The sequence below is a fragment of the Abramis brama genome, assembly GCF_963993115.1.
Source record: "Abramis brama genome assembly, chromosome: 16".
NCBI lineage: Eukaryota > Metazoa > Chordata > Actinopteri > Cypriniformes > Leuciscidae > Abramis > Abramis brama.
The window spans coordinates 2,711,043-2,723,954 of record NC_139978.1 but is presented as its reverse complement, the minus strand read 5'-3'; the positions used below and the strand labels follow the sequence as shown (position 1 = coordinate 2,723,954).

The 12,912-nt window shown below is 36.3% G+C and overlaps 1 protein-coding gene across 1 annotated transcript; it reads left to right on the top strand.

Moving 5' to 3' along the window:
* The first annotated feature begins 1,354 nt into the window (after positions 1-1,354).
* Positions 1,355-10,992, top strand: susd3 (sushi domain containing 3). Its single transcript, XM_084087121.1, has 5 exons — positions 1,355-1,550; positions 5,588-5,776; positions 7,384-7,531; positions 8,415-8,567; positions 9,406-10,992. Exons 1-5 carry the CDS (start codon positions 1,502-1,504, stop codon positions 9,626-9,628), a joined length of 762 nt encoding a protein of 253 aa, XP_083943247.1. The 5' UTR covers positions 1,355-1,501; the 3' UTR covers positions 9,629-10,992.
* Positions 10,993-12,912: the final 1,920 nt, after the last annotated feature.

The following is a 12,912-nucleotide window of genomic DNA, read 5'->3' as shown; positions in this document are numbered from 1 at the left end:
ATGCACAAAACATCAAGCCCCCATCACGCACAGCCGAATGAAATGGCAGAAAGAGGAGTGCAGACTGCTGAACATGTGCTTGAGAAGGCTAAGGCTGATGGGAAAGATCCTCACCTGTCTCTGCTGAGCCTGAGAAGCTCACCCATGAGGAGACTGGAGCATCTCCAGCCCAACTGGTGATGGGTCGAAGACTGAGAACAAGACTTCCCATTACATCAGAGTTGTTGAAGCCTCGCATGGTATCTAACCCAGGACAGCAGTTGTTAGAAAGCAGACAAAAGAAGCAGGAGGAATATTTCGACCAAAGATCCAGACCTCTTCAGAAACTTCAGGCTGGCGACAATGTAAGAATATGGCAAGATGGCACATGGAATCCAGATGAAGTTTCTGGACTTTCTGAGCAGCCAAGATCTTATGTCGTTCACTGAGGGGAAGGTGTACAGAAGGAACAGAACGTTTTTAATGAAATCAAAAGAACAAAGTGACACACCAAGGAAGGACGTGGACAATCAAAATGTGACTCAACAAAATGGGTGTGACGACACAGAGGAAAGACAGGACATGGACACTCAAGAGGTGTCCGTCCCACGAGCTCTCAAGTCTACCTGTGGAAACTGCAAGTGGACGAGTAGTCTCAAAACCAAGAAGTCTTTCTGAGAAGTAGTTTTATGATTTTTCCTTAAGTTTAAGCAATGTCACAGTTCAATGGACAGTGTTATGTTAAATGAAAGCCTGACAGATGCTTTAAAAAATGCTGTTATGTTTTATGCTGTGCAGTGATACACAAGGTGTATATACAAGGTGACTGAAGTTCTTTTGCAGAATGTAAAAAAAAAATTATATATATATATATATATATATATATATATGATATGATATGTAATAAATGAGTCACCTATTGCCACCCTGAAGCATTAATGTAATGTTGGGGCTACGGGGCGTAAAACCTAAAACCAACATGGCTAAAACCTAGAACAGGTCTCGTGTCTTCTCCTTACAACACATTGAAACTATTATTATTATTAATTTATTTTTTTAAAGCTGAACTTCTTTTAACTTGAAATTGATTAATATAAAAAAAAATCTAAATTATATTAAACTTCAACAAACAAATAAATAAATTTAACAGTAGATATAGCGAGTAACGGTATAATTTTTTTTAACTCAAAATAAATGAATTGAAAACCTTTGATAGATGGTAGACCTATATGTAATTCTCTTGTTCATTTGTCTTATGTTGAGAGAAAGGATCTAGGCTATGGAGAATCCTTGAGCAGTGACTGTCTTCGGCTGTCATCGGTCATCTAGAGTTTAAGCTGAGAGAGACAGTGTGTCCTTATCATAAATCCTAAATACTCGCTCCAGACTGAGAGTACTGTCTGTGTGTGTTTGTGTGTGTGTGTGTGTTTGTGTGTGTGTGTGTGTGTGTGTGTCGCCTCTCTGCGCATGCGCCGCTCCTCCGACTGTGGAGTGAAGTGAAAGCGCTCGCGCAACAGTTTGAATGGCATTCATCATCAGTGCGTCTGAATCAGGGATGGGAGACCGAACAGGTACATTCATCCACACACACACCTTCAAATACACACTTCAGCTCTTCATTCATCCACACACACCTTCAAATACACACTTCAGCTCTTCATTCATCCACACACACCTTCAAATACACACTTCAGCTCTTCAGATGTGCAATCATCCACACACACACACACACACACACACACACACACACCTTCAAATACACACTTCAGCTCTTCATTCATCCACACACACCTTCAAATGTACATTCATACACACATCTTCAAATACACACTTCAGCTCTTCAAATGTTATTTGTCTAGAGATTTGATGTGCTTTATAGCACAAGATTACTCACTGACACTTTATTTTACAGTGTTCATTACACATGTTAGACTGAACTGTAAATATACTTCATTGTTGTTCTCTTATGATGCATGTACAGGTACATATATAATCTGCTCTGCTGAAAAGATCCAGTCAGTTGTAGATGCTGATGTAGCCAGAGTTTATCCGTCTGTTTTAATATTTTAATATTTAATATATCAGCAATGTGGTAAGCGCATATTGTTAGTCGGTTATTTGTGCAACAGGGGCGCTTTAAAATAAAGTGTAGCTAATGAAGTGAGCTTTCTTTTAGACGCGGTGGAATTGGCGTTTTTTTTATTTAGTGTGTGTCTCTGTGTGTGTGGTTTTCATGCGTATTAAGAGTAGACAGGATGAGCAGCTGTGTGTGTGTGTGTGTGTCTGTGTGCGTGCGAGTGTGAGTGTGTGTGTGTGTGTGTAAGCAGGAAACGCGTCTTCTGTAAATGACAGCGGTTCTCTGATCGGAAACGCGCTCCGTTTTCCTGTTTCTTTGTTCATCTTGTGTTCTCTGTTATTTGAGGTTTACTCAAAACTAAAACTGCATTCTGGTGTTGTTTCAGTGGAACATTCTTGCTACTTTTTCTATATAAAAACAATTCATGGTAAAATAATAATAATAATAATAATAAATAATAATAAATAAATAAATAATAATAATAAAAAAAAAAATATATATATATATATATATATATATATATATATATATATATATATAATCAGTCTATTTGATAGGCCTATTCCTAGTGTGAGAAACAGAGCAGAAAGTGTTCAGTGAAACACAGCTGCCTTTAAAATAAACAGGCGACATGTATATGCTGTAAACATTTTAAACACGTAAATGTTGTAATTACAATAGGCCTATATTAATTACAGTTTCGGGTTGGCCAAATGTGATTTTTTTTTAAATATTATTTTCTGTTCCAGGCATTACGGTTGCCTTTCATAAAATCACTTTAAAATCTGTGATTGTGTGCGGTCGCCAAAAAGTTACATTTGTTTCATAATAGGCCTATTACCCTTCCATCACCTGGTCATGTGACATGATGAGGCACACAACTGACAAACAAGCATGTTTATTTGGTTATTTAAAACTGTTGTCTGTCATGCTTGAGAAAGTTGATTTCATTGCTGATTCCATTGATTTCATTTTTGTGTGTGTGTGTGTGTGTGTGTGTGTGTGTTATTTTTATTTAATTTCCTGGTTATTTTTTGCTCAAAAGCCAGTAATAGACCTTAACCATAGTCCGAGTAGATGCCATATTGAATTTTAGCGAATTTGATTAAAAAACAAATATTAAAAATATAAAAGCTGTGAGGGATAGACTACAGTATTTACTATGTGTAATTTTCAAAACTTACAACTTTCAAAACTTTATTATTTTTTTTTTATATTTCATCAGCGTGTCGTTAAACTACAGTATTGAACATGTACATCTGTCCCTCAGCCTCGTTTTCCTGCCAAACCCCAGATAAGCTCTTTATGGGCCTAATTTTAGTTTATTAATAACCGTATCCTGAGAAATGTTCACTGCAGTAAAACTGTGAGGTCGCCCCGGCCTGTATACTGTACATTTAAACCTAAAATCTCATGCGGATCATGTTATTTGTTTGACACCGATTTACAGATTGTGTGTGAAATGTAACAGGCACACCCTCATTACACTTTCACTTCCCTCTACAGCACAAACACTACTAGTGTACAACATCCGTATAGATGAATCATGTAAACTATAAAACACTGTGTAGTCGCAGAGAAATATGAGAGTCATTCCTGGGAGTCGGTGCCGTTGTGTCTTTTGTGCATGTTTGTCCATTGTTGGGCATATCAGTAAATATTCTCTCTAATGTATATATTCTTTTCAATTATTACATTTATTTTAGCAATTAGAATCGAGGTTTTTAGCTTGTCCCTCAATTTATTGTCCACCCTGTTATTTCTGACTACTTTTCCTTTAAATAAAAGTTGGAAATATTAAATGACATCATATCATAAAGCATAAATCCCTTCTTTGGAGGGAAAACAACTTTAGAAAGTGAGTGAGATCCTTGATTATCTTAATTGTCTATTTTTTAACCAATTTTATCTTTCATATTTGATGTGGTCAACCTTAGTATGTCCACCCTGTTATTGGAAAAAACGTTAGTAGAATAATGATATTTTTTAAATTATGACCATGCGATGCTTTATGAGATGAGCCTTCGATGTTCTCTTGTTTTTGCTCAGACACGCTGCAGAAGAGCTAACAGAGAGGACGCTGACACTGAACATAGCGATTGTGAAAGTCATTTATGTTGAAGATGGAGTAGTAGTGCATTTAAAGTTCTTTGGCAATGTTTTACATATTGTTTCCCATCTAAATGCAGTTCATACTGAAGTCATAATGTAACTGGTTGTATGTGAGAGATAGGAAATCATCCATCCATCCATTCTTTATACCACTCGTCCACCCTGTTATTATTTTGTCCACCCGATGCGTTTGTGAGAAAGTAAAATATTTATATTTTCTGATAATTTATTAACTGATATGCTTTTAAAAGGACAAAAGCTCATGGGTAATGTACACAGTGCCCATACATTTAAATAATACGTATTTGAAACTGTTGTTTACAGGGTGGACATTTTGGATCTTCCATTTTTATTTATTTTGTTTAATAAGTGGTTAAATATATTTCGCTGAGCTTGACCAAAATCATTTTTCAGATGGTTTACATCACCCTTTCGTGACTACAGAAAAAATTCTTTTAAAAAATGAGTTTGATTTTCTACATTTTATGATGGCCCAAAAGCAGTGAATACCAGGAATGATCATTAATGAATACATGTGATTGTGAATCAGTGTTCTCCTCTGCTGTCTCCGGTCATCGGGACCCTGAAGTTGTTATTATTCTGTCCACTCTCTTATTATTTTGTCCACCCTATTATTATTTTGTCCACCCTATTATTATTTTGTCCACCCTATTATTATTTTGTCCAATCTCTTATTATTTTGTCCAATCTCTTATTATTTTGTCCAATCTCTTATTATTCTGTCCACTCTCTTATTAATTTGTCCACTCTCTTATTATTTTGTCCACTCTCTTATTAATTTGTCCACTCTCTTATTATTTTGTCCACTCTCTTATTAATTTGTCCACTCTCTTATTATTTTGTCCACTCTCTTATTAATTTGTCCACTCTCTTATTATTCTGTCCAATCTCTTATTAATTTGTCCACTCTCTTATTATTCTGTCCACCCTATTATTATTTTGTCCACCCTATTATTATTTTGTCCACTCTCTTATTATTCTGTCCACTCTCTTATTATTCTGTCCACTCTCTTATTATTCTGTCCACTCTCTTATTATTCTGTCCACCCTATTATTATTTTGTCCACTCTCTTATTATTTTGTCCACCCTGTTATTTGTCCACTCTGTTATTAATTTGTCTACCCCGTTAAGTATTTGTTTTACAATAATTTCAGAAAATCAGCAAAAACTTACTAATAGTTACAATGAAATTTACTGAAATGTACAGTTACAATTTAAATTTACCATCAATAATGCAGTACTTTAAAAAGTAAACAAAAACGCCTTCTAAGCATTTGTATCTGAAAACGCAAAATTTACAATGTACAAAAGTACAATTCATACTCAATACTGATATTTATCTGTGTGATTTAGCACTGTCATCCTGAATAGCTGAACGAGGTTGTGTCTGATCCCAGGTCAGTGTTCTCCGCTGCTGGCTCCGGCCGTCGGGACCCTGAAGCTGGTCTCGGGCGACGGCACCAGCGTGGGCAGTGTGATGAGCCTGCAGTGCCCGAACACACACCGCGCGGTCAGCGGCGCTCAGCTGTCCTGTGTGTGGAGCAGGAACGACACGCGCTGGAGCGGCGGGACACCCCATTGCAAACGTAAGACCGACTCTTTCTAGAGCTGTCAATCGATTAACTAACTATTCAATCAATCATTAATCGCGATTAATCGCAACTAACATTTACTAATGTTTTTGACTGTAGTAAAGCAAACAAATACCATAATCTGTTTGCAGATATTTAGGAAACATGCTGAGTTCACATACTCGTGTCTCTGAAAAACACTTCTACATCCAGTTATCTGTGAGATGTGCGTTCAGTGATGGAATGTGTGTTTTTGTTTTGGTGTGTGTGACTCCGCCCACTGCCAGTTCAGCCAATAGTGTTTTGATTTATTTCTCAATTATAGGCATTCAGCATTACAGGATAATTGAAAGCTGTACATTTTTACGGATTTAAAAACACAACAACTTTTAATTTAAGTGAAATTAAAACAATCTTCACTTAAACTCACTGTAGTAAATGTCACATTTACTCTTCAATATATCAGCGCTCAAATGTTTCTATTGGCCCAGTCAGACCGGCTCAGATTATTACTTGCCCAGTCAAGATGCACAAAAAGTGAATGATTTCTTGTTTGAGACCCATGTGACCTTGTAAACAGTGGTTGAACAGATTGGATAAATACAGAAATTGAATAAAGTTATTAAACACTTCACAGTCTTCACTGCATAAATTATACATTAAATATAGTTTAATCCTTATTAAAGCTATACGTTATTCAGTCAAGATCAGCGAGTGATTTTCAGAGTCGTTTGTTCTTTGATCATCATTAATGACAGACAGTAGCAGGTTTATTAGGCTTCTGTCACTATAAGAGCCGACGCACACGACACGGATCTGACACGCATCCTATTTTCAACTCTTTACGTTCATTTAAGACTTCATTTAACTCATAAGACTTCATTTAACTCATTAAAGACTTCATTTAACTCATATAAGACTTCATTTAACTCATATAAGACTTCATTTAACCCATTTCAGACTTCATTTAACTCATATAAGACTTCATTTAACCCATTTCAGACTTCATTTAACTCATATAAGACTTCATTTAACCCATTTAAGACTTCATTTAACTCATATAAGACTTCATTTAACCCATTTAAGACTTCATTTAACTCATATAAGACTTCATTTAACCCATTTCAGACTTCATTTAACTCATATAAGACTTCATTTAACTCATATAAGACTTCATTTAACTCATATAAGACTTCATTTAACCCATTTCAGACTTCATTTAACCCATTTAAGACTTCATTTAACTCATATAAGACTTCATTTAACCCATTTAAGACTTAATTTAACCCATTTGAGACTTTGAGAGGATACTTGACAAAACGGGCATTTTGTTATAATTTTGTGTGTTTTGGAGTGTGTGTTAAATTAAGATGATTACCTGTTTCTAATAGAGTGTTGTACATGACGGTCGAAATGTTGCACTTTCAATACAGTTGTTTTTGATCCATGAATTCAGTGTGTAGACATCACGCTTCTTTTTCCCCATTATTGTTATTTGTATTGTCCTGCACCTGAGCTCAGTGAGTGTGTGTGGGATGTGCACATCTTAGTGTTTTTGATACTTCAATAAAAATGAATTCCTAATGAATTGTTTCCTTCATCCTCTCACTGTGTTTCTCCAGCTTACTCTCGGTTGGAGGACGAGGGCTTTCGTTTAGCTCTCCTCGTGTCCTTCATCAGCGCCACCATCATCCTCTTGATGAGCATCATCTTCATCACCTCCTGCCTGGTGAAACATGTGAAGCGAGAGGAGAGAAGAAAGATGGAGAGGTGAGAGAACCGGAATCTCATGTTGTTCTAAATCTAAACCATCACGTCTTTATTCCACTGTGAAAACTAAGTGTGCTCAGTTGTACTGAATGTGCACTTGTGGTAGTGTACTTCAAATCTTAAGAGTATAAAAATAAAAAAATAAAAAAAGCATTTGCAGATAATATAATATTAAAGGCCCCCTGAAATCAAAATGTAAGTTTTTTAGCTTTTAGTATGAATATTTTAGCCTTAAGGTTATGAATAAGCTTCCAAAACAATGACAAAACTCGCATTTAGGAGATATAAGCATTCAAAACTTACAGTCTCACACTTCCGCTAAAATGGATCAGGGATTTTTATGACATCACCGCTTCTCATTACATCTTCTGTCCAATCACATGCTCTCTAGAATCTGAAGCTCCGCCCCCTCTGCTATAAACACCAGAGCGATATGGGTCAGAGATGTGTGTTCAGTTGCTCAAATGCTCGAGTTTTACTCCGTTTTCCAACTGTACGTTGATTAAGAATGAAATTACTAGAGTTTATTCACACCTCTACTATTGAATCCAGCATATCATCAGCGCTCGGATTCGCTTCCATGGTGCTGTCAATCTGTGAGGGAAACTAAACACTATTGGCTATTTGAAAAGGGGGCGGAGCCATTCAATATGTCCCGCCTTAGCTTCTGTTTCTGTGGAGATTACATCATTACATCAAACAAAGCACTTCAGTGGGACTTTAAAGTAATAAAAGGTTACTTAAGGCTTCTGCCCTCAAATGTTGTCAGCGAACCCAAAGCACGGCGCGACTGACTGGCAGAGACACACTTCAGCTTTAACTGATGACGAGGAGAGACAGGAAGTGTGTGACCCTGATGTGTGTGTCTCGTGTGAATGTGCAGGGCATCAGAGCTGGATCAGAGAGAGGCGTTACACAACCAGAAAACCACAAACAACAACAACAACAACAACAACAACAACAACAACAACAGCTACTACACACAGCTCACCGCAACATCCAGAGCCACAGACAACCAGATCTACACTCCCTGCAGGTACACACACACACACACACACACACACACACACACACACACACGAATATGAAGATTTGATGATCAAGAAACATTTCTCATTATTATCAATGTTGAAAACAGTTGTGTACAATTTTATTTCAGGATTCTTTGATGAATAGAAAGTTATTTTATGGCTTTTTTTTTTTTTTTTTTTAATTGAATCTTTTGTAACATTTTAAATGTCTTTACTGTAACTTTTCATCAATTTAATTCATCCTTGATGAATACAAGTATTGATTTCTTTTTATTTATTCATCCCAAAAAATTATTAATTTTTTTAATTAAATTTTACTGACCCCAAACTTTTGAAGGGTAGTGTTTAATGTTACAAAAGCTTTCTATTTCAGATAAATGCTGTTCTTTTGAACTTTCTATTCATCAAAGAATCCCGAAACAACTGTCTTCAACACTGATAATAATCATAAATGTTTCTTGAGCATCAAATCATCATATTAGAGTGATTTCTGAAGGATCATGTGACACTGAAGACTGGAGTAATGATGCTGAAAATTCAGCTTTGATCACAGGAATAAATTACACTTTACTATATATTCACATAGAAAACAGATGATTTACACTGGAATAATATTTAACAATATTTCTGTTTTTTGTGTGTTTAATCAAATAAATGCAGTCTTGGTGAGCAGAAGAGACTTCTTTTAAAAACATTAAAAATCTTACCGATGGAAAACTTTTGACTGGTAGTGTACATTCACAAGAAACAGCATCAAAAGACATGCATTTATCCATACGTCTCATTTACGCACATGAATTACAGTAGCACACTTGAAGTTATGAATATGTGTGTTTTTGCCAGGTGTGTTCATGAAGGGAAGCCCTATCCTCAGATCATCCATCCGTCTCAGATCTCACTGATCCTCAATCCTCCCACCGACCTCCTGATGAACACACACACCGGTGCGGGACACACACACTTCTGCGGGCCGCTTCTGCAGGAGCCCGTCTGGACCGGACAGCCCCTGTTTAACACACCCCTCCATCACATGAGGAGTAATGAGAACTTAATGATGACTGTGTAATAATGATGCAAACTGAGTCTGAGAGTCTGGAACTTTTTCCTCATGTTTTGTATGTTGTTTTTTAAAATGATTGTGTTGTATAGTTCACGCCTATTGAACTGTTATTGCACTTAACGTGACTCTGGCCACAAGGAAGGGGATTTAGTTAAAGTATGCAGTACAGTGCACAATGGGCAACAATAAATGTTTTAATTAGCTGTATACTGAATTATTATAGCATAACACCACATTACTGTATGTTTATGGCTCTTTCCCTTAAAGGGACTCTGACAACTGACAACTTCAGAAAGCTGTTATTAGCGCCACCTGTGGCCGTTAGCTGAACTTCAGCACTACTGGTGCTCGTGCACGCGTGATGAACTCAGACTGAACGTGATTCAAGGCACCGATACAGCAGTTCAGATCAGAAAGCATCTGATCATAGTGATGTGGATATGTTTGCATGAAGTCTCGTGGCGACTGATGAGGTCATTTAAATTTCACATGATAGTTTGATTATGAAGTAAATTATTAAGACTACAGACTGACTGTGTGAGACTGACTAGGCCTATAGTTTGAATGCATGACACATTGATATTACAGTACAGAATGGCATTCTCATGAACACAAAAAATAAACATTTGTTTCATGTGTCATTGAGAGGAAGAGAGGATCTCGGGAGCGCGCGAAACTGTCAATATTCTTTTGATTTTCCCGGCAAAAACGTCCCGAGTCTGTCACATAAAAATCAGGCTTTCATGGACGACCTTTGGACGTCAAGGAAGATCTCGTTTTTTAAGTTTCTTTACAAGCTGTTCACACATTGGCAATAAAAAATCGATTCATATGGAAACTGACATAGGCCTATAGCCCCTTTAACTGACGAATGTAGACTTTGCAGGGCTCGAGTGAGCTGAGAACAGCCCGAACAACAACACTGCTGTGAAGGGCATTCGTGCTCAACATACTGTCACACCTTCTGTAAGTCAGATTTTGTTGTTAAATGTCCATTCTTTGTTGTGTTTTACTACAAAAACAGTTTATATAAAATATTCAAAATATCAAAACGACACAGAATTCTTAATGTACTCAGTATGAGGATTTATTAAGGGCTTTTTGGATGCACACTTGAAATCATCCTAATGGAAATACATTTTTTTTTAATTAACTTTCAGTGAACAAGTCTGTGTAAAAACAATTCTGCTGTACCCAAAAACTCAAAACGTGGAAATTTCTTGAACAAGTGTTTTGGCTCCTACTGTGTAAATATCCCTAAAAGCAGCACTTATATTACAGTTCATAACACTGTTTTGCTACTTTTGTTCTGTTGCTAGTGTTGGTGCCTCTGGATAATGAGCCAATAATAAACCTGAATGCAATGCAAACGTTGCACTTAGCCTACATTCCTTTCAAATGTAGTGTAGCCTAGTTATAATAGGCTACTGTGCTTTTTGATCATTCCTTTGAAATGGCGCTTGTTCCACAGCTTCATCAGCCGACAGACGTACAGCGCCACCTGCGGGTCTTTATAAATAGCCTACATCTGTCTGCACATTATCATATCATATTTCTCATTTTATTCCACTAGATCTCCATGTCGTATGCAAATATTTGTTGTCTTTCTCTCGTAACACTTCGTAGAACTTCGAAATGAATGACGCGAGGTGAAAGAAATCGCATACTCTCTTTGAGTAGCCTAGCCTACATATTTTGAACAAGTGAGTACGCACTATATAGTATGAATGCCAGTAGTATGAGCCTGTTCAAACACCCACACTTGCGGTCTGTGCACTTGACCACTTGTCTACTTGCATGATGTATTTACTGTATTTGGCCAAAGTGTTCGAGTATGTGTGAAGACTACAAGTGTGGGAAAAACTTTTGTTTACATAATGGGAGTCACTTATAGTGTTGATAAAATGTAAGTGTTTACAGAGCTTTCAATACTTTGCATTTTAAAATAAACTTGCAAATGTCTGTTCATTATCCCATGTAACAGAAGACGCTTTTTCAGTTGTGCATTTGCAAATGTTTTACAAAATACACATAGCCTGCTCATCTTTACACCAACACTTTATGTTTTACAACCAAATTACATGTAATACCTAATTAATTTATCTTACAGTGGAACGTTTTCCTCAACATCTCGTGATTTTGGGGCACGTGAGGCTCATTTTTAGCATTCCTGCATTGAAACATATTCGAGCTTGATAGTGTTTTTAAAATATGATACTGTATGTTAAATAATAAAAAGTGTTTTTGAATGTATCGCTTTTATGGAAGCCAATTTCCGCCATGTAAAAAAAGTAATGGCGAATCTTATGACATAAAAAGTCATTATTATGGCACAAAAAGTAGAAATTATGACACACTAAATTACAATTATGACTAATTATGAGAAGCTAAATTTGAAATGAGATAAGACTGAAATTATGTCAATTTTAAAAAAAAACATTCTCATAATTATGAATTTTTAAGTCATAATTTCTTCTTTTTGATGTATGTAATAATTTAGAATTTCATCTTAGTGGAAGCCCATCCATACGTTTAACTCTCTAACCTCACATGAAGATGAAAGTAGGTTCAAGTCATCTATCATTATGTTCTCGCCCTCAGATGTTAGATTTAATACATGAATATAGAAAATGTTATTAAAATTAAAGTTGAGCTCATAGTATTTATTAAAATGAAGTTTTCTTTACGGCACGACGTCACACACATCAACAACACATGAAGAGTCTCTATGGAAGACACTAGCACGCATTTCAGACGTGAATCATGGCAGAGTCGACGAAGAAAAGGAAGAAAGCGCGGTCGGAAGAGTACAGAGACGGCTCTGTGTGAGTGGGATTTACCACAGTAATGTTAAATACAAGTCCTCCACAGCGACTCTAGGGGGCGCTGTCTGAGAAAACCGGAAACTGCATAGTGTGCCTTTAAGGAAACTCACTTAAACACAGTCAGTCCACACTCCTTCATAGTTTTGAGCTTTATAATCCCCCACAAATAGCAGTAATAATAGCATGTTTTCACACGTTTATCAGCCGATAAAGCAACAGTCAGTGTCAAAATGATAATGAGTCTATCAGTGAAAATCTGTTCATTTATCAGAGACCTGTAAACCTTTAAATTAATCTTTAAAGTTTTTAGAGCAGCTTAAATTAAGCACACATTAATAGTTTATAAACAATAATATTAAAAATAATATTAATAATAAAATAAAAAGCACTTTTCTTGCTGCTGTAAAAGCTCCATGTATGAAAGTTTAGCTTTTATTCAATAGATCCTCAGTGTAGGAACAGCTG